Consider the following 24,782-nt stretch of genomic DNA (forward strand, 5'->3'; position numbering starts at 1 on the left):
CCAAGTGCGAGTGTACTGAACATGAAGACTCGCGTGGAAAGGCCTCTCTTCGGTACAGCAGGCGCTGCGCGCACTGCGGATCTGCGTGAGCCATACACCGTGAGGCACACTTCTAAAAGAGGGAAGCGTTTGTGTCTTCCTCAAGTGCACACGCAGGCCCCTGGCTTCTTCGCTTCTAACCCCCCTCTCTCCACTGAATCCCACCGATCTCCTTCACGGTTTCGGACGCAATTGGTCCGAACGAGCCCCGCTGCGCCTTGCAAGCTTGGTTTCTTGGCGCGCCGTCCCTGCCCTACTCAGTCCCGCCTTTCGCTTCCTCTTGTCTGCGAGTGATCTTAGCGCTAGCACCCACAATGAAGTATTTCTGACAGGGAATTTTATCGCAGCGCGTTTCTGCGTTCTTTGCGTTTCCTGGGAGGCTCTCTATGGCCTCGGCGATCCCAGCTCCTCCACGTCGCCTGGCGGTACCGTCCCTTGCCCTGTCCTAAATCACGGTGGCAGGTGTGTTTGCTTTTCTTCCATTGAAGAATTGCCCATGCCTCCAGCTTCATCTTGCTAGATTACCCCCGCACCCACTGTCTCCCCCACTGTTCGCTCAGGGCTCGCTCGCTGTTGTCTTCTGTTGTCTTCTGGGGTGTTGCAATCAGTCGCTTGTTCGGGACACACCGCTCAACTCTGTTATCGCTACTGGCGACGAATCTCTGCGTTTAAATGTAGGACTTAATTTTCACTACGGTGCCTCTGCGGTCTAGGTTTCGTTCGCTTCTCTAGCTGTTCGTAGCGGCAATATACTCGCGCGGCGCGGACGTCTCGTCTTCAGTTTATCTTCTTCCCCGGTCTGTGGCGTCTGTCTCCCGGCCGCCCAGCACGCCTTCTGCTCTCTACAGAGCGTTCTCGACAGCAGCTTTACGTGTTTTACGCATTTTCAGCATCCGCAACGCCTCCTAGATGCAGGCCTCTGCCTTCGTTGCTGTGCAGCCTCGCAAGGCCACCGTCTTGCCGCAACGTCTGCGAGAGACGGAAGAGCTCAGCGGACTCTCTGTTGACCATTCGTAGCCGAGAAAACGGGGGCGGGCAGCGACAGCGAGGACGGGCACTAGTGGTTGTTACTCGCGTGAGGCGAAGATTTCCAGTCTCGTTTTAGATCACTGCCCTGCATTTCACTGTTTTTCTCTTTGCTTACAAGGCCTTTGCTGCTCGCTGCTTCATTTGAATGAGTTTGTGCGGTGGGTGTGTCCGCTTTCTGGCCTGTTCCTTCTCAACCACGGCGCTCTTACTCAGCGCTACACACACCACCCTCCACACATCCAGCGGGGGCGAAGCACATGTCTACGAGAGGGGGGAGATGCATGGCTAGAGAGCGGTTTCCGTTTTTCCTGGGTCTTGTTGTCCATTTTCTTTCTGCGAATCCTCCCAAGATGCGTTTCTCTGTTTGCCATTCCGGGTGTGAAGCGCTTCTGTGAATTTCGTGGATAGGGAATTCTTTTTCTAGTGTGTGTACACCTCGTCCGCTCGCTCCACACTGAACAACCTGGTCGGTGGATGATGTTCGACGGCTTTTCAACCGCACGGACAGATTTCGTGATTTTTTCGCGTAGCCAGGTGCCGCTTCTCTGCATCTCGCGCCCCCCCCCGTCAGTAGCACGCGTTTTTTTCAGGTTTGTCGTTCGTTTGCATGACTTTTAGTCTCTTCTCCCATTTCCAACGCCGGAAACGCACGAAGCATGCGCTGCCTCTGGTAAAAGACGGCACCGCAGGATACAAAGGTCCCTCCACCCTGCAAGACAGCGGCGCTCGCTCTCCCGGGATCGCGGCCCGAGGAGAAAGTACGCAGACAGCGACAGTCTTCGAAAACTCGCAGAACTCTGGCAAAAGCCAAGGAAGGGAGGCCGCGTTTCGCTGAAGGCCAGACAGAAGACGAAAAAGGGGCGAGGGAGACAGAGACAGGTTGGAGAGAGGGAGGGGTGGCACGGGGGCTCAGGGAGAAGAAGAGGACAGAGAAATGTATAATAGGGAAAATAGGCGAGGCGGGCCTCCAACCATGTGAGGTGTGCGACGAGGGAGAGAGGCAAGAATGAATGCAGAAATGTTGCAAGCAGGACGAAACAGACAGGAAAAGGGGAATCCTCGAGGGATCCTTGTTCACCTTTGGTGACCTAGTGCTTCGCGCATCTTCTTCGTTATTGCCCTCGCGGTTGCAGCCTGTCCTGATTCGCGCTCCGGCGGAGTCTGCACTTCCTGGGGCGTCTCGCCCCTATTTGCCTGCCGAGCAGCTTCTTTCTCGTTTTTTCGCGTTTCCTCTCGCCGTTTCGACGTCGAGGCGACCATGCCTCGGGTGTCGCTCCGTAGCAAGAAAGATGCGTCTCACCACGACTCGCCTTCCGCCCCCCAGGAGGCGACAGGCGTTCACTCCGGACTGCTTTCCTCCGCTTCTTTCTCTTCGTCCTCTCTGATTCTGTCAGCCGGCTCCTCTCCAGCGCGTCTCTTCCCCCCCAGGCAAGGCACGAGACTGGCGCGCGGAGCGCCAGCGCCTGAGAAGTTTGCAGAGGGCGGCGGGGAAGACGCGACTGTGGCTTCGCAATCCGCGCACGCACTCTTCGTCTCCTCCAGTCACAAAAGCTCTTCTTCTCTTCTGTCGTCTTCCCTGTCTGGCGCCTTTTCGAGGCTTCCTTCCGCGGAACCGGCTGCGCGGCCGCCCTCTCCCGTCGCGTCGTCTTCATCTTCTTCCTTCGTGTCCTCGCTTTCTCGCAGGCGGCACCATCGGCTCGCCGTCTCTCCGTGCTCGCCCTCGCGGAGTGGTCTCTTCGCGTCGCCTCTCCACGGCAGCCGCAGCGTGTGCGGCTCGCCTCTCTCTTCTCCGCTGTCGGCAGGAAACCTCCCCAGAGGACGCGCGGGCGCGAGGGGGGAGCCCCGAAGGAGGACGGTGGAGGCAGCGGCGAGGAGTTCGCCCGCGGAGAAGAGAGGTCACGCGTCTCTTCCGTCTTCGCCGGTGCTCGCAGCCTCCTCTTCCTCCGGTCTTTTTCCTTCGCCCCTGCCGCAGGAGGACGAAAAACGCCTCGCAGTGTCGCCGTCTCTCCCTCCGCGATGGTGGCCTGGCGGCCGCAGGTCGAGCGACACGAATGCCGTGACCCCAGTTGGCGCAGAAGGAGGTCTCTCATCTCTCTCGACTGTGTTTACCTGCTCGTCGCTGCTGTCCGCGCCACCCTTCTCGTCTCTCTGCCTTGCGTCTTCCTCTGCGAGTGCGTACCGGACGCCGCGGCTGGGCGAGGGAGAGGAGGAGCTCGGCAAGGAGGCGCGCCCGCCCTCGGGGTTGCCGGCGCGGCGCGGAGAGGACAGCTACCAGCCCTCGATGCGGCAGCTGCAACGGATGGGAGAGAGCCTGAGCCGAAAGCGACTCGCAGTCTCCTCTCCGGAGAGCGTCGCGAGCGCGGCGGCGCGGCTGCAAGTGGAGAAGATCTCTGAGTTCTCCTTGGCGCCGTCGATGCTGTTCCCGGCGCTTGATCGCTCAGGCGACGCACCGGCTGCAGGCGCAGACAAGCCCGAACGCCGACGGGCGATTGGGCACCTCCTCCTCTCCGCCTCGCTCGTCTTCGCCGACAGAGCGCGCGTCGACGACGTGAGCCACGTCGGGCGAGCTGCGGACATTGTCGTGGGCGCCGAGGAGACGCGAGAGACTCCCAAGGCGGGCTGCCAATCCCCCCGGGTCGCGCCTGTTGTGTTGCCTCGATGCGTTGACGCAGACCGCGAAGCGAGGGGGGAGGCAGAACGCGGAGGCCAGCGCGATACGCTCAGGCGGAAGGCGGAGCGGCGCGCCAGCTCCGGGAACGGCGCCGCGGCATCGAGTGGAGAGCGCCGCATCTCGCGAGATGAGGAGGCGGGCCTTCAAGCGCCGCCGCCATTAGAACGTCGGGGGAAGAAAGACAAAGGCGAACAACAGGAGGAGAGGCTGCAGGACGCAAGAGACTGCTTCGATGCAGTGACGGAGCTGTGGGAGCAGGGTTTGCTCTCGCCGAAGGCGCCCAGAGATCGCTCGCTCGGCTACGCGTCTTCGCACGGCACCAGCCCCAGGAAGTCCTCGTTGCGGAGTTTTCCGGCTGCGTGTCCGCCGGTCGCAGCGAAGGCAGCCTCTTCGCTGCAGGTTGAAGAAAATATTTGTCCGTCTCGCGGAGTGGACGCGAATGAAGGGGCGGCGCAGGGAGAGACAGGGGCCTCGGGCGAAGGCCCGAAGAGGTTGCAAAGGCATGAACAAGAGGAAGTCTACATCGTGGACACGCATGCGCTGAAATCCATGGCGCCCTTTTGTTCAGACGAATGCCAGGTCCTCACGCGCGCACAGAGACGTCGCAGCTCGCTCACAGTTTTGGATCTTCTGCGCGAGCAACACAAAACGAGCCCTGCGTCGTCGCTGCCTTCCTTCCCTTTTCCCTCCCCGCCGCTGTCGTCCTCTCTTTCCTCTCAGTCTTCCCTCTCTTCGTCCTCCACGGCGCCGTCATCCGCCTCTCTCCCTTCCGCGCGAGGGAGACGCAGGAGCAGGAGCGTCAGCGACATCTCCGAGGAGGGCGCAGGTCGAGCTGACCGCGAGGGAAGGGAGCGGAAACGCGCGGCGAAGTCAGGCGACGGCCTCTCGAGTGATAAAGAGCGCGGGAAAGAGTCAGCTGTGAACAGGAGAAAGAGGCTGTCAAACGACCCCCAAGTCGAGACAGGAGAGAACGCGGTGGGGAGGCGGTGGGCACGCGAGACCGGCCGGGAGCTCGGAGCTCAAGTTGGGGAACAGGAGAAGCAGGAAGACACTGCCACCTGCGTCGCCCTGCAGAGCAAGCGCGGCGGCTTAGGTGGTGCAGCGCCTTCAAAGACGCCGAGTTCTCTCGCGCTGGGGGATTCCGCCGCCTCGACATCGAGTCTCTCGACGCGAGAGAGACGAGAGTCCTCGAGGCGTCCCGCGCCGCTTTCCTCTGCTGCTTGCTCGGCCTCCTTCCTGTTCCGTCAAAATTCGTCGGACTGGTCTTCTCCGCAGCGGTCGCCTTGCTCGTCGTTTCCGCTTTCCTCGCCTTCGCGTCTGGGATCCACCGTCGCGGCTGCGTCGCCGCCGCGCTCCGCTCCCTCCGCGACCTGCGGATGGCGCCTCCCGCTCTCTGAGCTGATGTCACCCTCTTCGCCTCCGTGCGTCCACGAACCCATCCGCTCGCCCTGTCCCGTCCTCTCCCCTCCGCCGTCGCTCTCCGCGTGCCACTCGCCGTCCTCGGCGTGTCTGCCGTCGCCCGCGCCACCCGCCCAAGAGACGGCAGCAGCCTGCGAGCCTTGCGCAGCAGCGGGTCAGCACTCGCTTCGCCGCTCGCCGCGACTCTGCGCCTCTTCTCTCTCCGCGGCCGCAGCCTTTTCTGCGAAGGCCCGCAGCGTCTCGGAGGCGTCGTCGCCGAGGCGCGCAGCCAGGCTCGAGAAGGAAGGCAACAGGGATGACGCAGCGGCGACTGCCTCGGATGAGGTTCCCCCGGAGCGGCAGGCGAGAGACGGGGGCGGCGGCAAGCAGCTCGCCAGAACCGGGGGGCGTGGCTTCGAGAGAAAGAAGAAAGACTGTGACGCCGCAGCCAAGGACGGCAAAGAAAATGACGGCCGCGGAAGGGGAATCGAGCCCCCCTGCGCGGACTCTGTGTCCTCGTGTGCCTCGTTCGTGACTGCGGTCTCGCGGTCGCCGGAGCCCGCCGTCGGCGGACGCGCGGCTGCAGGCGACGCTCCGCGGGACGACGCGAAGAAGCCGCGAGCGCCGCGCCCGCCCTTCACGCGATCTGCCCTGCCGCCTTCGCCGGCGCCACATGCGCGCGGCGCGCCGAAGCGAAGAGCGGTGAAGGCCCCTCCGCTTGCCGCGGCTGCGACTGCGCCCGCGCTCGCGCGAGGACCCTCGACGCCCCTTGCAGAGCGCCGGAAGCGCGCGCGCCCGTCAGCCGCCGCTGTCTCCGTCTGCGGTGGGAAGTTCGTCTCGAAAGCTGGGGGGAAGCAAGCGAGAGTCTCGGGGGCGGAGAGAGTGACGCCTGGCTGCTCCACGGCTGCGGCGGAGACCAGAGCTGCGAAGAAAGGCGACAAGCGGGTGCCCGCGCCGCGGGTCGTTTGCATGTCGCCGGTAAGAGCCGAGGCCAACAAGCTCAGGAAACCCGAGGTCTGCAGCGCGCACGCGCGTGAGAAGAAGACGGCCGCGCGCGGGGCTGCGCAGGGGCGGTGCCTCTCCCAGGAGGGCGCCGCCTCGTCTCTGGGCGCGGCCGCGTCGCATCTCGCGAAGAGCCCGAAGAAGGAACGCGAGAGGGGAGAGCCAGACCCTGTTTCCGCGGCGGCAGAAAGTGAGAAGTGTGTGAAGCAAGCGTCTTCGGGGGTGGGTCGCTGCAAGAGGGACAGCGACGAGAAGGCGGCGAAGGCAGAGGAAGACACTTCAGAGTCTGCAGGAGTCAGTCGCTTCTTCGCCGAGAGAAGGAAGATGGAGGCCGAAGAAGAGAAGAGGCGCCGCATGCAGGGCGACGCGTCCCTCTCGCTGGGCGTGTCTGTCTCCGACTCTGTCTCCCTGGAGGACGGTGCGGCGCAGGCGGGATCGACGCGCGGCGCTCCTCGCGAGGAGCTTCCCCCCTTGAGTCCGGTGATTTCTCCCTCGTCATCGGTGGGACGGCGCGCGTCTTCCTCTGAGGCCTCATCGGATCGGCACGCGTCCTCAGGTCTTCTCCACGCGGAATTTTCCCCCGCGTGCGCGTCTTCGCCGCTCTCGCACCTCTCTCCGGGTCGCCGGCGCGCGTCTTCTTCGGATGCGTCAGACGCGCGGTCGCTGAGCGCGCACAGCAGCTTCCAGTCGCATGCAGCCGCGACGAGTCCGCCGGGCAGCCTCGGTCTCCAACCGGCGGGTCAGGTGCCCTCCGAGCCGCAGGAGGCCCTCGGGCGCCCGTCGCTCGCCGGCGCCGACCAGGTCGCGGAGTGGGCGAGGAGACAAGAGGAAGAAGAGGAGCGACACGAGCGGGACCTCCAGCGCGCCCTCGACGACGAGATGGAGGAACAGGTCGAGCAGCTGCGCCACGGCCTCAAAAAAGAGGGCGTCTACAGGCCGACGGACGCCACCGCGAGGCGTCTGCTGGATCGCAAGCGCTCCAGGGAGGAGGAGGAAGAAGAAAGGGCGACAAAGGCGCGGAGAGCAGACCTCTCCATGGATACCCCCAGCTTCCTCGCCCTCGACCCCTGTAAGTGCAGTGGCAGTCCAGTGGGGTGGTGGTGTAGTGCAATCATAAAGAACTTGGCTGTCTGTATCTCATAACCGGAGTCATCTCGTACAGCTTGTATACAAATGTTGGTTTTTCAAATATACGCTGGAAACTACTATATTTAATGCACCTAACATGATGGTCATGAAAAGCATAAGAGAACTTGGATCGAATGGCGGAAGGAGCATTCATATGTTATGCAGTGTCTGCCTTGGGCATTGAAACTAACCCACAGTTCAACCCTGTATTATAAATTTCAGTAGACTCACGTCGTTGTCGTTTATATAAATCTATTGTTATGCAGTGTCTGCCTTGGGCATTGAAACTAACCCACAGTTCAACCCTGTATTATAGATTCCAGTAGACTCACGTCCTTGTCGTCTATATAAATCTATTAATGCTTGTCAAGTTTACCGGCGCCGCTCGGCTACTCACTCTGCCCTGCTGACCGCTTGCAGCAGACAGCGGTTACACAATCTCCCTCAGCTCCAAAACGTCGCGCTCAGATCGCTCGTCGCGGCTCTTCTCCGTGCTCGCGACCTGTGTATGTCTTTGTGGCAGCAGCCAGGGCTGGGATGTCTTCAGGCTGTGATATATATATATATAAATATATATTCGCATGAAATCAGGCTAGATGACGGGCGCAGGAAAAAACATGTGCTCGGATTTTGCGGGTAGCGTTCTTTCCTCTTCTGTCTGCAGTCCTCGTCGACGAGATGGACGAGCGGCTGCTCACAACGCAGCAACTGAGGACGTACCTCTCGACGATAATCACCGGAGTAAGTGGCTCCCGCCAGCATCTTCTCAAAGTCTCCACTTTGCATCACTTCCGCCAAAGACTGAAGGGGGGTGCGCGAGAAAAAATGATGACGTCTCGAGGGAGAGACGGCAAACTTCTCACGAAACCCGCCTTGTGTTCGAGAACGAGAGGGGCTCGCATCGTCGAGCTCGAGCAGGAGACACGTCTGCGTGACGACAGGCGTGTCTTCGTCGTCTTTCCACATCTGCATGCGTTCGAGTCGGCTGTCTTTCTCGCTCAGGACCTGCGAGGCAAGTCGCGGGATGCGCTGCTCTACATGGCGAAGGCTTGGAGTCTGCAAACGCACACCTCCACAGGCGTTCGTAAGTCCGCACTTTGCGCGAACAGTATCATGCCGTGTCTGCAGTCTAGCTGTCGCGCCTGGAGCGGCTCCGTAAACCCTAAACCCTCAAGGAAGTCAGGCACATGCAGCGGAAAACACTCAGAATCCAAGCACTCGCGATGAGGGGCTAGGGTTAGGCGAAGCGTCAGATCAGTGTCACGCATGCGTTCCGGTGAAGAACTCTGTGGCGCCGGAGCTTATTCAGCTACCGAGGTTCGTTGGCGGCCAACATTTTTGGAACTGTCGTTTCCGTTTTTTTCAGCGAGTTCGCGCATGAACTTCGCCAACGTCGATGAGCGCTTCGTTCCGCAGGCCGCGCGCAGGCTCCACGGTACGCCCAACCTCCGGCGGAGAAGCCTCGAAACGCGTGCTCGTGCTGTCCGTCGTTTCACCGAAACACTCCATTGCCTTCACGCATGAGAATGCAATAGACCTGTGCATATGCATCTCGGCGCTCGCATCGGTTTTCGTATAATATATATGGGTATATATGCATGTGTATTTGTGGCAGGGTAGCAGCAGAGAGCGCTGTGTAGCACGTTGCTCTGCGCACGCCTGTCATGCACATGTTTTTGCAATGATCCGCCGGGAGACCATCCGTCCTGTGGATTTTTTCTTCGTTTCTTAGGGAAAGTGCTACCGCAGGAGCGCCGCCGTCAGTCTATCTTGCGCTGCAGCACCAGCTCCGCGCCCGACGCATCCCGACGAGGATGTAAGCTCTGTCTCTCCTCTTTTTCTCTTCTTTCTCTCTCTTTTTCTTCCTGCCGGCTGCTTGGATGGACTCCGATGCGTGGTGTTCTCACTGGCCTTTTATCCGCGGCGCGAATGCGCGGGTGCGGCGAGTGTCGTGAAATTCCACCTTTTGCATGCCACATTTCAATCGTATTACACGACTTCATTTACAGTTACATGCCACCGGTAACCTTGCAGGTTCGAGTGGCGACAACGGGGACGGTTCGAATAGAGGGGAGAGTGGGCAGACCGGTATGGCAATCTGAGGAGTCTTCGCTAGGTATTGATTTTACTTTTTCTCCCGCCTTGCTGTTCAGGTGACAAGCGCGACAAGAAATGCAGACGCAGGATCTCCTTCTCGCCCTTCAACAAGGTACGAAGACGCAGTCCCGAAGCGCGTGGACTCTGCTCCTCTTTTCTCTCAAAATTATGCGAGAGACGCTTTCTCCTGGCTGATTTGTGCACTGCTCTGGTAGGGCTTTCACTTTTTACTTTTTCTCTTTTTTCCTCGGCTTGCCTCCGTCTCTCGCGCTTCCGTGTCGTCGTCTCATCCCATGCGCCGGTCTCTTCTGCGTGTTTCTTGCCCGTGGCTGCCTCTTCTCGCGCTTGTCAGCTCCCTCACGTCTTTTTCGTGTTTTTTCGCCTTTCTGCTCATCGCCTTGTGAATGCGCGCTGGCGTCTGTGCAGGTGCAGCTGTATACCTTGGACGAGACCGAGCGGCAGAGCAAAGAGGAGGCGGCGCAGAGGTCTTTTCAAAACGAGCAGCAGCAGTTCCTCATGCTCCTGGAGCGCCAAAAGGAGATGGAAGCTTCTGCTGTTGCCGCAGATGCTTCGCCGTGGCTCGCCTTCTCCTCTCCCCCCACGTCCGTCGCGTATGGCGATGACGACGCGTCCGCGCGCCCAGCGAGTGCGCAACACGAGTCTGCGGATGATGGGGAGGAAGACGAGGCTGGCGACCTCCTGAGAGAGGGAGAGGGATGCGAAGATCCCGAGTCCGCGGTGAACGACCCTTCCGGCGCCGTGTTCGCCACGCCGCCAGCTCTGTCTGTCGCGGCGCCGCAGAATCCCACCTCCATACGGCCTGTGTCCGCTACGCACGGCTCGTCGTCCTCGCTCGCTTTCTTGTCATCTCTGTCTCCCGCGGCGACCTCGCCCTTCAGCTCGCCGCGGGTGGCGGCGGCTGCGGGCGCGCTGGGATCTGCGCCTGCGGCGTCTTCTCCGTTCGGCTCGGCGGCGCGCGGGGGGCGGGACTTGCAAGAGCGCGAGTCACGCCAGGGGGAGGATGCGTTGTTTCCAGATGCGCTGCAGAGCAAGTTCTCCTTCACGACCTCGCCCTCTTTCAAGCTGCTCCACGGCGGAGGGCTGCCCTCGGCTGCGGCGCATGCGCGCCGAGCCTCTCCCTTCGTGTGCACCTCGTCAGCGGCCGCAGGAGGGATCGAGAAGCGCAGCAAGAAGCCTGTGTCCGTCTCGTCGAGCGGAGGCAGAGGCCACTACAAGGCGTTCATGGATACGCACTTCCGTGAGACCGGCGCGGGATCGCGGAGCGCGCGCGCAGAGATGGAGTCGCCGTTCGCGCGCGTGGGTGGCGCAGCGACAGGCTCGGGGTGCGCGGAAAGGGCGCCTCGCTACTCTGAGGAGGGTGGCGAGAACTGCAAAAACATGAAGCCGAACACTTCGCCTCTCTCTGCGCGGATGCTGGGCGGCGACGGCGACGAGGCGCGCCTCTGGAGACCAAAGGCAGGGCCTGAGTGGCGCGAGGCGGGGGTCGGCGAAGGCGGGTTCGGGGCTCTGGTTGTCGCGGACAAGGAAGTCGCTGGACAGGCCGTCGCATTCTGCGCGCCGGAAAAGACGGCGGAGGCCTTCCTCCCCCGGAGAGAAAACGCGTCGCCCGTGCAGTTCTACATCAGTCCGTTGGGACAGCGAGTGTACAGACGGAGCTCGCTCGTCGCACCCGCCACCGTGACAGGATTTCCTGGATTCTAGGGGAGCCGTCGTCTCTGTTCTCCGTGAGAAGGCTCTTTTTAGGCAAGCTCGCCTGCGGCTTCTTGCCACGGGGTCGACGCTTCTGCCTGTGGGCTTCGGAGCCGCGGAGACGACAGACCTCCAGGAAGAAGCCTACGCCGCCTGCTCGCGTGCAGTCGTGAGGACTGTCTTTATCCTTCTCTCTCTTGCTGTCTCTCTTTGTCTGTATTTCGAGAGTGGGCATGGAGAGTCTCGCTGTGCACCTCGGAAAGGAGAGCGAGGAAGACGGCAGTGGGAAGATGCGGTGGCGCGCGGCGCGTGAGTCGATGGCGGGCTCGCCGCGAGTGTGCGCCGCCGCAGCTTCGGGGTGTTGGGCGATCTGTGTGTTCAGAGAAAGATTCTCTGCGTGACGGGAGGCGACGCAGGGGGGCGGTGGGAAGCTGTCGAGGGGGAGGCGAGCGGGGGCGAACTTATCTGCCTAGGCTTGTATACGGGGTCGTATATATTTTTTTGTATTTATGAAGCGTACATGAAGAGTGTTCAAGTATGTGTCTACTCGTTCTTGCTTATGGCGCTAGCCGCAGCGGATATCGTGGAAGTGTGTGTGCGAGAAGGCGCTGTGTGTAGCGGCACTGTGAAGGAAAGCGATGGACGGTCGGTGAAAAGCATTTTTGTCAATGTGTGGATGTGCTGCCGTTTTTGTTCGTATTCCCGTTTGGCGCGTTGGAGGTCGTGTGGTCGCCGTGACAGCCTTGAACTCGAAATGCGGCTTCGTGATCTTTCTTCGTCGTTCTCGTGTATGAGTTTCTGTACTTACATCTGGCAACATTTGAAGAGCGTATACATGTGCTTGTCCTCCCCGGCAGTTCCTTGCGTCCATTTGCAACAGGAGAAAGTGATTCTCGCCGCAAAGGGTCGCCGCTCTTTTCCTCTCCTCTCCTGTTTGCGCGTGCGACGTTCAAGCTCTGCTTCCTTCGTTGTGAGTTCTGCGGGGAGGGAGGGAGAGGGGAGGGTAGAGGACGGGTAGCGTGAATGGACCCCTCTCGGCGAGCGACGCGCCTGATGTCGCCCTCGATTCCTTTCTCCCTTTTTTTGCATTCAATTGTCTTCTCGGGAGGAAGCGATTCACCAGCGGCGGCTTGGCTCGCTGGCAAAAGGCGAACTCCGCAGGCCTGAACCGCCGAGACAAAGTCGTGGCCCCGCTTGCGTGGCTCTTTAGCACTAAAAAAAACCTGTTTTTTCAACTCTGTCTGTCTCCGTCTCTAGGATTTTTTCGATTTCTCATTTTCCGCTCTGCGTGACTCTCTCGGTACTTTCCTTTTTTCAAAGCCCCAGGGGTTCCTCGCATTGCCCTACTTGCTTTCTCCTTCATTCGGGAAACTCTCGCGGCGCGATTCCTTCTCGCGCTTCGAGGTCTCTACTCTCGGTTCTCCGCCGCGACCGCATGCGGCAGGCGTTTGGCTTTTTCGACACACGCAAACAGCCGCGAGGCTTCAGCAAAGTGCAGCAAGCTGCTCCTTAGGAACAAGAAACGGGTGATCAGCGGCGGGAAACACGCAGCTCACACGGTGCGATGCTCTCTCTGTAGACTATTTGCATCAGAGGAAGTCGACTGTGTTGCTGGCGTGGGTGGCATTACTTCTCGCAAGACGCAGGAACGCACCTCAGCAGGTGCTGCGGGCAGCCGCTCCACGCCACGAACTTTTTCAAAACGCTTGCATAGCAGTGCGCCGCTTCTCGTTGGAAGCGCGAGAATACATGAGCCAGATAAGGGAGCACGCGTAGCCAGCGGCGAATGTCAAAAGCGAACGCGCAGTGCAGAAAAAGACCCCGAAGGCGTCTCGGCACGTCTCTCGCGCACACATGACGAGATGCACACCCTGCTGTGTACCTACGTGCTTTCCCAATGCGAAACAGGTCGCCTTTTTGAACGGCGAATCGATGCTATTGTAGAGCGAGCTGCCCCTCTCCCAACTGCGGGCGCGCGCCTTCGTCTCGCGTTCCAGGCGACCCGTGAAAGGACGTTGGATTGGGGTGGTTCTCGCGCCTGCGCAGAAGTGCAGCATCAAGGCGATACGTAGTGAATCCTTGCCATGGAAGAAAGGCGTTTCATCTCACGTGGAGACAGAGGCAGCATAGAGAGGGATTCAGGCAGGCTGCCCGCCACGGGAATATCCGAAGAGAGGAGACCTCGCGAGCTCTAGCGAGCGCTGAAAAGCGAATGAATCCGTCACAAGCGTTGTGAATTTGCGCGTTGCCTGGCTTGTCCGTGCATCCTCCGTGGCTCTAGTATGATGGCTTTAAAGGAGAGGCCACAATCTAAACTCATCTCTTCACCGCAAAGGTTTTTGGAATATCCGAGAAAGCAGCCACGGCTACGCAGAGACTGAAGACGCGCTTTTGCCTCTGCAGTCCGCAGCCCGGGGCGTTGCCTGAGGACAGCCTTAGGAGGAGAGACAGCAGGCGGGGTGTGGGAGTGCCGACGGTAAACGGATGAAGTTCGCCGGTGTGCGCCGACATAGTCTCCCCTAATAGACTCCGGCCTACGAAGCTTCGATCTCGCTGAGAAAGCCTGGGTTCTCGGCGCCCGTGTTTCTGTGTGCATGCGCGAGAATGCCGTTCGACGAACGCCTGTCGCCGCGGAAGGACAGCCAGCCGCGCATGAGCACACCGAGGCCTCTGGAGTCGTCTGAGCAGCGGGGATCTGTCGGTGTCGACATGAGTGAGAAACGCGTGGGGAGGGAACGCGAAGGCGCAGCAACAGTCGCCCAGACAACGCTGCGAATCTTTGAGTTAGTCCCTTGCGTAAACGGAGTGCGACCAGCCCTCCGGAGCACGAAATGATTCGTTTTCTACGAAGGGAAGGACAACTACGACTGACATACACACCTGGTGGAGAAACACAAATCAGACCAAAGAGACGTAGAAAGAGAATAAAACACGGAACGGTATGCTGCCGCGACGGTGAGGATGATGAAGCGGGGGGGACATCGAGGGCAGCCAGAGATTTGAAAGTTGATAGGACACTACAGCAGCCGACCAGAAACCGACCCAAGTGGGAGATGGAGAGACTCCGCGGTGACGAAGAGTCGAAACGCCGGTGAGGTCTGAGCCGGAAAGAATATGGACACACGTGTTTTGAGGTCCACGCATAAGGGCTTCTTTCGGTTTCTCGACAGCAGTGGCTGTTGAGGTGCGTGGATTTCTGAGTTCTTTTCCACGCGTCGGCCGTATCCCTGTCTGCTTATCGTCGTGGCCTCTCCCCCAAATTACCTGTTGCTTGGAATTCCTCAGCGTAACCTCTATGTCTCCTCAATCTCTCTTCCCACTGCATCCTGCCCCCCTAGAGCGCGCTTTTTCGCTCTCTGTTAGCATCTCGTTTCCACGATGACGCCTCTAGCAATTTGGCAGCGTTATTACCAGTTTTTACGCGGTTTTTCTTCTTCTGAGGAGGATGTACTCTCGGCTGTACGTCCAGCGGAGAGTCTGCGACACCGTCCTCCGCATGTCCCCCCTACCGGCGCGGACATCTGCCGAGCAGTTCTGCCGCAGAATCGGTGCATGTTTTCTCATTTTTTTCGCCTCGCTCGGCTCTGCGTCTGCGTCTGCTGCTTCGCCTCGCCTTTTCACACCTTTGAAACTTTCAGGGAGTCGCAAGAAAGAACGATCGAGGCGAATCCGAGGAGAGACTCTTTTCGAGGTCTCCAAGTTTCGCCGTCGACGGACGGCGTCTTGGAGGGCATGCATGCAAAAACTGTGTATTCACTGGCATCGGCAGCGCCCCCATGAATCGCGTAGTCAGTGAGACGAAGACAGAGGGTTCTCACTCCCTTTTTTCTCTTCTGGCTTTTCTGACTCTCTCTTCTTCCGCTGGTTTTTTCGTTACGTGGCGCGGAAAGAGAGGGAGAAAAAGTCCGGCGTTCGCTTTGTCGGTCTGTGTGGGTAAGCAGACATTTTTCTCCGGACTTTTCAACGCGGTTGCAGGACGCCTTCGGCGCGCAAGAAGGAAAAAGGTAGCAACAATAACGCTCTTTCCTCTCTGCCAAGCCTTGTCCCACCCCTTCTGCCGCACCGTTTTCTGCTCACAGCTGTCTTTTCTTGCCTCGGCTTCACCTCGGCACGCCGTACAGGTACCGCAAATTTCCCTCGCGTTCTTCTCCTCTCCGCCGTCCCTCTGCGACGGCCTTTCGCTAGCCCGACGGGATCTATATTAATCTCTGCTGCCCTCCGCTGTCAACGCCTATTCTGTCGTCAATCTTTTTCTCGACTCCGCGTCTCGTGCCTCTCTCACTCCCGCGCTCACTCCCGTCGTCCTCTCTCTTCCCCGTCGCTTTTTCCGTTTCTTCCCTCCCGTTACGCCTCGTTATTTTCTTGGCTTCTCCTCGCGACTTTCTTCTTTGTCTGCGTCGCCATGGCGGGCAGCCGGTGCATTCTGCGGCTGCGCGCCGGCGCATTTGCTTCTCTCGCTCGCCGCTCAGCTTGTCCCCAGTCCCGCGTGACTCCCTCCGCGCCGCCCACGCCTTTGGCGTTCTCCCGTGGCTCTCCGGCTTTCTCCGCTTCTGCGTCAGCTGCGCTGTTTTCCCCGTCCCTTTCCCTCCAGAGAGGCTGTCTGTCTCCTCGCGCACTCTCTGCGATTTCCTCTTCACTTTCGTCTTCCGCGTCGAGCGCAGTCCGTCTTCTCCCGTCTTTTTCGTTCCCTTCCGCGCACGCGCTTTGCTCATCGGCCTGCGGACTCCAGGCGCTGCTCGCGCCTTCCGCCCTCTCACCGCTCGCTCAGAGCCGCGGAGCAGACAGCAGCTGCGCCCCTCTTCTGCTCTCGCGGAGACTCTTCTCAGCGGCCTCGAAGCCGGCAGACGGCGGGGGAGACGTGAAGAAGCCGACCGGGACGGCGTCACCGCAGGAGGGCTCGCCGCGCGCGACGGCCTCATCGTCCGCCGCTCCTTCCTCGTCTTCTTCCTCTGCGTGGAGCCGCCCGCCCCAGGCTTCTTCTGCCTTTCGCGCGGGCGCCATCCCCTCGGGGTTCTTCGCGCGCTGGTGTTCTGCGGGCGCAGTCCTTCGCCTCCTGGGCAAGGCATCCTCCTACGTCTTCTCTGCGCTCGTCAGGTACGCAAAAAACCCGACAAAAGCGCACATACGGATCAGGCATCAACTTCACAAAGATCATAGCCAGTCCGTGTATCGCTACTATCACATTATAAGTGGCTATCGGCTCTGTGCAGATGACCCGCAATCCAGGATGGTATAGCGTAAATCGTGTAAACAGAGACGTAGCTTCTATAACGCTGAAGGAGATGACTCCAGTTTTGAGGTACCCCATTCCTGCTCCTTTATGCGGGAGCCTTCCTGCGTCTCAGTCCTCGCCCTCACTGCGCGCCTGGCGGCCGTCGCGTCGGATCTTGCCTTTGTTTTCTTCCTGTATGTCTCCAGCACAGCCCTTCCAGTCCGCTGTCTTTCCTGCTTCCAGAACGTGCAGCTTCGCTGCAGCTCTGCCTTCCTTTCTTTTCCTTTTCTTTCCTTCTGTTTTTGCTTTGTCTCCTCTTCTTCGTGGCTTCCTCCGCGCGTGGCTGCAGTCTCTCTTCGCGACTGCGACTCCGCATTTCTACGTCGCATGGTGTGAGCATGCGCAGGTTCACGAAAGCATTCGCCAAGTATTTGAAGCTTTTCATCACGAATCCGATGATTGTCAAAAAATGGTATAAAAAGGGAAAAGAAGGTGAGTCTCACTGCCGCCTGCCACACGCTGTTCCAAACTTACAACTGCATCAATCCGTATACAAATACATATATATATATATATACGTATATACATATATATTCAAATATATATATGTACGTATATATATATATATATATATATATATATAATTATGCCGAGTTGAACAGTCTACTGCAAACATGCACAGAACTTCGGTTTTCACGGCGTGCACCCGTCCGTCTTGCATATCGGCGATGCGGTACCTGAACTCCACGTATGTCCTGATCGCCGATCTACATAAATATATATATATATATATATACATATGAACAAATATATCTGTGCATTGGGGAGCGGGACTGAGAGATTTCTGAGGAGTGAGGCTGCGGAACGTATCGGCCTGCCTGCTGCAGGGGCGATTCACACGTGGCGCTGGACTGTGACGGGCTTCAGTTTGTTCTACGCGAACGTGCGCGTCTCCTACCAACTCCTGAAGAAGAAGATCCTGGGGCATCCGCTTCGCTACAACGAACACAAGCTTCTTGTGAGTCCCATCCCCCTACAGCTTCTTCCCCACTAACTGGTACCCCGCTGAGACGTATGCGTCAAACAAGATTCTTCATGGAGAGAGAAGGCGGGACGAGAAGAGAGGGGAAAACTCTGGAGGAGACAGGCCCTGGAGGCTCTCGCAGGATGGCTAGAGGCATGCAGGCCTGTGTACTTTTATTTTGGTTTTTCAGCGTTACGAGAGGCAGGGATCCGCATCGAGTCCACTACTAAGCCTTCTCCTGAGTTTACGACATAGGTGAATACATGTATATATATGTATATGTGCATGCCGTGTACAGTGGCGAGGATGAGAGAGAGTTATGACGGCTTTCCTCACTGGCGCGGCAAAGACGATTGGTTTTTTCTGGCTCAGGTGCGGACGATGGCGGACGCGATGAAGCTGATTCCGTTTTCGCTGATGATCATCATTCCGCTGGGCGAACTGCTGCTTCCAGTCGTCCTCCGGCTCTTCCCCAACATGCTCCCCAGCACATTCTTCGAAAAGTGGGTGACACACGTCGCCACTGCAGCGATGGATTGGTGCACGTCTGTGTGCACAAGGCTGCGGTGGATCATCTGAGGGCAGATGGGGAGGTTGTGGGGCGACAGACAACGCCAACACAGGCAGAGATGTATTTCGTGCAACCTACGCAGCAGATGTCCCCATGGGCGCGTGTGAGGCGATGGCGTGGGCTTGCGCATGCATGGAAAGTCGAATCCCGTGTACGTGCGGGTGGTTCAGGCAAGTTGACAACGCGTATCTGAGTCGCAAGCTGAAGGCGAAGCAGGAACTCGCAGCCTTTTTCCAGGAGCTCGTGCGAGAGCATACCAAGAACATCATTGGTACGAACTCGTCTCTCCTCTCTTCTGTGGATTCCGAGTTGTCACAGCTTCCCATTTGCTTGCGACTCCACGTTCGGCCGCTGACATGGGCGTGTTGGTTCCGGTGCGGATATTCATCCGGGGCCTGTGGCAGCGAGGCGCTGTCGCAAAGGTCCACTCGCAAGCCTGCGACAGCCACTCCTTTTGCGTGCGCAGATCTTTTCTTCTTGCCCAGCGGAGCGACCACATGCCCTCCCCCCTGTCCACTTCTGCAGAGTTTTTTTCAATTTCCAGGGCGTATTTTTCTTTCCGTCCGTCTCTCCACAGCTATGCCGACCTGCCTATTCTTATATCGATGACTGTCTAGATTTATGTGTCTCTCTGCATCCATCTAGCTCTCTCCAAATTCGTTTATATACGTATATCTATCTCCATCTCTCTGTGTATATCTATCTATCTATGTATCTATCTATCGATATTCCTCTATCCCCATACATCTCGCTTTCAGTGCCACTAGGCGCTTGCCCGCGCATCTGTGCAATGGTGGCTCGGGCTCTGCGTCCGATTTTGCATCTTCACCGTGTGCTGTTTCTGTAGTTTTTTTCCGTACTTTTTCCTCCGCGCATGCTCTCAGAGCAGGAGTCGAACGACGCGTTGAAGGACAAGGCGAAGGCGCTGAAGGAGTTCCAAGAAAAGCTGCTGCAAAAGGACCAACGCGACGTCGACCCGTTCCTCTCTGTCTCGGAGATCCTCTCCTTCGCGCGCCTCTTTAAAGAAGAGTTCGTTCTCGAAAAATTGGATCTCCAGACCTTGCAGGTGCGTGAACGTGGAGCAGATCCGACGCTAGGAGCCGAGCAATGAGAGTGGGAGCTAATGATGCAACGAAACAAATGTAGCCTCACGTGCATCTCTGTTTATGTATACGTTTCGCTGGCTTGGGCCCAGTCGGCAGCGTTGTGGTGCGCGTGCGACGCCGCTAGGGATGCATCAGAGGGACAAGGAAACGAGAGAGAGAGGGCGTGTTAATGCGGACGTCGTCTTCAGAGCTCGTCGAGGCAACATGCGTAGAAATAAATACCCGTGGACAGATATTCATATATATATATATATATATATATATTTAGGGTTTAGGGTTATATATATATATATATATATATATATATATATATATATATATATATATATATATATGGTGGTGTACCACGTGCAAGACATTGGTCACTCTGGCGCTTCGTGTGCGCAGGGCTTTGATCTTGCAGAAGGGTCGTCTGCAGCGCGCTCTGCGTTCTTTGACGTATCCATTTTGACAACTAGTTTCATCTTTTCCCCTTTTGTTTCGTGCGCAGGTCATGTGCAGACTGCTCGGGCTGCAGCCGTATGGTATGCGTAGCCACGTCGTGTTGCAGCTCAGGTGAGAAGAAGCAAACAGCCGCAGGTCTGCCAAGCGCTCCATTTCGTTGCCTCGCGCGCGTCGCTTCCAGCCTCGTGCCTCCGTGTGGCGTCTGCGCGCCTCTACTCTGGGCTGTTTCCGACAGAACTTGCGAAGTGTTTCCTCTTGCTTCGCGACATCTGTGCCTCGCTCGGCTGTCTCCGTTCAGATATCACCTCAATCACATCCACAGAGAAGACCGCGAGTTCATGTGGGAGGGCGTCGACACGTTGTCGCACGACGAACTCGTGGAAGCCTGCAAAGACCGGGCAATGAAGTTTCATAATATCTCCGACGACGACATGCGAGAGGAGGTCAGTGGCAAACTAGCTGTCCGTGCACATGTTTAGCGTCGGGTAGACAGACAGGTGGGTCGACAGGTAGATAAGCGGGTAGATAGATAAGTCGGTGGCTTGATTTGGCCAGAAACTCAGGATTAGAGAGGATGGATGTAGAAAATATATATATATATATATATATGTATATACCGAGCTAGAGATACATAAATACAGGTAGATAGATGATTATTTTCATAATGTATCTTCTCTTTCACAGGCTTTTTTCACGAGAAGCCTTGCTCGTGGCTTTGCTCCCTGCGTTTCACACCGCTGCGTCTTCTACCGATTCGCTTTTCTATCTTTCGTTTTCTTTTTTTCAGATGCGGCAGTGGCTCGCGATTTCTTCTCACAAGGACATTCCGCCGTTGCTGCTCCTTTGGTGCCGCTGCATCAGTCTGACGCACTCTCACATCTCGCCTCCAGTCCCCCTAGCGCCCGCGCCTGCCGCGACCGCTCCGGCTGCCGAGCCCGTCGCGCCGGCGCCCGTCGAAGCCGCGCGCGACGCCGTGCAGGAGACTGCCGAGGCGAGGCGGACCCGGGAGGCGGAGGCAGCAGCCGCGCAGGGCGGCGGCGCACCGGCGGACGCGCCTCCGCAGGCTGAAGAAGCTGCGACGACTGAGGCCTCCAAGGAGGCGCAGGCTGCGAAACTCGACGAGGAAGATGCCGAAGAAGAAGAGAAAAACAAACGGAAATCGGGTGAGTCATGCACACATCCACGGCAGCGGCGCTATCGCGAGGCCACGGCCTGACTGTGCCGAACGTGGCAGGCTGACGCCTCGAGAAATATTTACCAGTACATAGATATGCATGTGTGTTTAGCTCTCCGTATCGCTCTCTCTTCATCCCTTTCTCTTTGTCTGACTGCGCGGCTCCATCATCTCATGGTCGGTGCGACGCTCCCGGAGAGCTCAGCTCGCAGCGTGTGTTAGGTGCGCACGCGTAGAGCAGCTAGAAGGACGCGCTGCATGCGAAATGCGTTTGGCTTTTGCAGCGACCTTGGAGGCGATGGAGCGGCAGGTGCAGCTGCTGCGCGCGGAGGAGGAGATGCTGCGCGAGTCGGTCCGCCTCCTGCAGGAGGAAGAAGCGCAGCGCCAGCGGCAAGCTGAGCAGGAGCGGGAGGCGAAGGCGGCGGCTCCGTCGCCCGCGGCCGAAGAGGCTGCGCCGACGCCTGCCTCCTCGCCGCTGTCGGCCGTCGACTTGCTGCTGCGTGACGACTTGGGAGGGGGCGGCGGCGCGCAGCCGGAGGCGCCACCCGGCGAGCCGACGCGCGCGGACGCGGAGGAGAAGGCGCGCCTCGCGGAGGAGCGCAGCGAGCGCACTGAGGCGCGGGGCGCCCGAAGCGCTGCACGAGTGGAGCCGCCGCAGGTCGAGGGCAGCTGCGACGCAAGCGCAGACTCCGCAGGCGGCAGAGAAGCCGCGCCGACGCTCGACGCCCCGCCCGCCGCCTCCACGGCCTCGTCGCTGTCCGAGTAAGGAAGACGCCGAGCTGCGAGGCGCGCAGGCCGGTGGCTCTTCTTCGGGCGACGTGTATATACCCCACGTGCACATGTATATGGATATATATATATATATATATATATATATATATATATAGGTAGAAAACGGATATGTATACGTATATGTGGCATGGTGAATCTCGGGGCAGCTGCGCAAGTAAGGAGGAGCGGCCACCAGTCGCGAATGCTCACATTCAGATGCATTAATATATATATTTATATAGTATATATATATATATATATATATACGTATTTACATATATATATATATATATATATATATATTATATGAGGCCAGTGTGTATATCTTCTCGTACACATCTAGAAATGACCCCATTCGTGCCTCTGGCTCGGCGGTACGTGGCGAAAGAACCAACCATATATTCGGAGACGCCCGCGGATGAGCAAATCGAAATGCAGCAACGGCGTCTCCTGCATATTACACCTAACTACATACATATATACATACATATATGTATACATGCATGCCTCTCTGTGCAGATAAAGGTATCTGTAAAGAGACCTGCATCGGTTTATTGTTTTGTTGTGTCTTCAGAGATGGCGCCTGTGGGATGAGTGAATCTGAGGCTCTGGCGCTTCGCACGCGGCGCATGGAGATGGAGCTTCGCCTCCTTCGTCGGCTGGCTGATGTGCAGCACCAGTACGTAGACATATCTCTTGTAGACAGTCTTCATCACCGCATGCAGCAGCTGAAAAAGAGAGGGCGCGCGTCCGCAGGCTTCGTTTGCGCAGCGGCAGCTCAGGAGACGTTCTACAGGAGCCCGAGGGAGAGAAGAATGAAAAACGGTGGCGCGTCAACTATGAGCTGCGCGATCCGTGAGGCGACCGTCGCACATGGCCTCCTACTTCTTCACACGCATGTATTCACATTTGTTTTATACATATCTATCCGTTTTTTATAATATATTTATTCGTATTTCGTATAATGTTTACATATTTGCATTTATATAGTTAGTGTACTCTGGAGCGTAGACATGTTTCTCCCGCGCTCACAGTACAGGCTCATTCAGATTTGCGTGTATCCGTATGAATATGTTACCGGCTTCCGCATTCTGGTGACCATTTGGCTCTGTGTGGATTCGGCGTTCTCTCAGGCAGCAAGAGGAAGCGTTTGGCGCGTTGAGCCGCGTGCTGGAGGTCGCGCAGGCCTACAGGCTGCACCAGGAGGTGCTTGAGCGTACTGCGCTGCAGGAGAAGGAGGTGTTGGAGAAGCTGAAGCATGCGGAGCAAGAGCCTCCGCCTCCGCCGGATGCCAAACCCGAAGAGCAGCTGAAAGCGCATGAGGAGGCGGAAAAACGCCATCAGGAGCAACGCCGTCAGATGAGCGACCCAGAGGCGTCCTCGACGCAGGCGCGCGCAGAATTTATTCAAGCGATCGCCTCGCTCGGTTAGTGCTACAGAGCAACAGACTCAAGGAAACACATATGTATACCTACATACATCTATATGTAGATGTATGTATCAAATTGTGTGTGTGCACGTCGGTCCCGGCCTCGCGCCCGCACGTTCGGTGCGCAAGAATGATGTTCCCACCTAGCGGATGCGCATGTAGCTATATATATATATATATATATATAGATAGATAGATAGATAGATAGATAGATAGATAGATAGATATATATATAGATATAGATAAATGTATTTCTGTGTATATGTGCGTCTCTGCAGTGTAAAAGAGTAAAGGAGTAGGCCCTGATCCTATATGTCTGTGGAGGTGTATCTCCACTCGAGTGCGCGTTGCTGCTGTTTTTTTTCAGAGGCTAAAGTGCAGGCAGTGATCGACACTTTCGCCAGCGCGGTACAGGAGGTCGACGATCTGATGCGCGACGCCAAGAGCCTACAACATGACGAAGGAGTAAGACACTCCAGGCATGCTTGTTCCGCATTTTAGAAGCCGATCGCAACTCTCTTTTCACAAAACCAGTGTAGCAACATACATCCAATCATAAGTAAACCTATATCGAGATATCGATGTATATATATCTATATGTGTATATACGTGTTTAATTTTATATGTCCGCGTGCAGATACCTATGTATGAATGTCTGTATTGATGTATTTGTATGTATATATATGTAAGTATCTATAAGTATACATTTGTATATATGTGTAAATATATATATATATATATATATATATGGCTGCAGGGGGGAACCCCAGATGATGTGCTGGCGGAGGACAGCGTGAGGGAAGACGGGCAAGTCAGGCAGCCGAGCGACCGCAGGGAGGCGCGCCGCTCGTGCGTGTGAGGAATTATATTCAGCGTCATTTGGCTCTCGCTTTTCGCAGGATCCCACGTTCTTTCCTGAGGACTCTGAGGCAAAGACCATACTTGGTCAGTCTCTCGTCGCCGCGCCCTTCGCCTCGCTGCACGTCGCGGCGACTCCGGCGGAAACACCTGCCGCCACGTCCTCTTCTTCCTGCGCGCCCTCTTCTTCCTGCGAGTCATCTTCTTCGCCTTCCCCTGATTCGCGCGAAGAAGCGCAGGCAGTCACGAGCAAGGCGTGTGAGGAGTTGAAGGGCAACTAGCGCGCGTCGCAGGGAGGAGGGGGTGGTGAACGTGGTAAGGACTTAGCGGGCGGCGTCGGTGAGCGCTTGTGAAGGGGGGAAGGCGAGTATGCGCGGCGACGCGAGGCGTCGAGGATTGGGACATTGTGTGCTTCTTCGCGCGCAGAGGCCGCGTGGTGGCGAGTTTTAGTTTATGTGTTTGGCTGTCTGAGTAACCGGCGACGTTGACTACGGAGGCCTTTCTTTCTGGCTGAGCAGGGGTCGCGTGTTTCGTTTCTGCTTCAAGGCGTTTGACTTCGTTGGCTGACGAAGACTACTTGCTCCCTCCGCGCTTGCGCGTGATGTGCAGGGCGCTGTGGCGTTTTGCTTGTTTTTCGAGAGCTCGGCGAACAGTGTTTTTTCCGTGTTTGATTCTACCCGCAGGTTATTCTTAGAGGCTTTATCTCTGCTGTTCCTCTCGCTGGGGGCGGGTGCGTGGCGCATTCTTCGTGTTTTTGGGAAAATCCCCTGGCACGATGCAGTGGGATTCAACTGCCATCCTTCTCTCTGCCTCCTGCGATGTCTGTTTGGTCTCCGCCTTCCCGAGTTTTGGTCGTTCTCTTCTCTTTCGCAGCGTGGCTCTCCCTTCCCGAGGCCGTGTTTGCCTCTCGATGCACTCATCTGGATAAAAAACCAGTGTTAACACGTACTGACTTCGTCTCACTGAGGCCGCATCCGGCGCGCGCTGCCGCGGCGTTGCCCGCCAGCTAGCCCTCCTCTGGCGATTTTCTCATAGCGTCGTCTCGTTGCCTCCGGAGCCCGCTTCTGAGCCACCAGTGAAAATCTAATGAGCGCAAGGCAAGTCAAGGGCTCTCATTGG

At 57.5% G+C, this 24,782-nt stretch overlaps 2 protein-coding genes across 2 annotated transcripts; both read left to right on the forward strand.

Moving 5' to 3' along the window:
* Positions 1-2,326: 2,326 nt before the first annotated feature.
* BESB_021450 (uncharacterized protein) lies at positions 2,327-11,086 on the forward strand (the record flags this gene model as incomplete). The annotated part of the gene is made up of 8 exons (XM_029360854.1): positions 2,327-7,208; positions 7,932-8,008; positions 8,270-8,351; positions 8,634-8,702; positions 9,000-9,083; positions 9,302-9,355; positions 9,421-9,476; positions 9,791-11,086. 8 exons carry the CDS (start codon positions 2,327-2,329, stop codon positions 11,084-11,086), a joined length of 6,600 nt encoding a protein of 2,199 aa, XP_029216213.1.
* A 4,390-nt stretch (positions 11,087-15,476) lies between these two features.
* On the forward strand, positions 15,477-23,944 carry BESB_021460 (LETM1 family protein; the record flags this gene model as incomplete). The annotated part of the gene is made up of 14 exons (XM_029360855.1): positions 15,477-16,168; positions 16,693-16,778; positions 17,174-17,304; positions 17,683-17,813; positions 18,052-18,152; positions 18,766-18,947; positions 19,478-19,542; positions 19,730-19,874; positions 20,219-20,594; positions 20,890-21,367; positions 21,951-22,055; positions 22,510-22,802; positions 23,173-23,270; positions 23,705-23,944. The coding sequence occupies 14 exons, from the start codon at positions 15,477-15,479 to the stop codon at positions 23,942-23,944; spliced, it is 3,123 nt and encodes a 1,040-aa protein (XP_029216214.1).
* Positions 23,945-24,782: the final 838 nt, after the last annotated feature.

Source organism: Besnoitia besnoiti, chromosome XI (genome assembly GCF_002563875.1).
Source record: "Besnoitia besnoiti strain Bb-Ger1 chromosome XI, whole genome shotgun sequence".
Classification (NCBI taxonomy): Eukaryota; Apicomplexa; class Conoidasida; order Eucoccidiorida; family Sarcocystidae; genus Besnoitia; species Besnoitia besnoiti.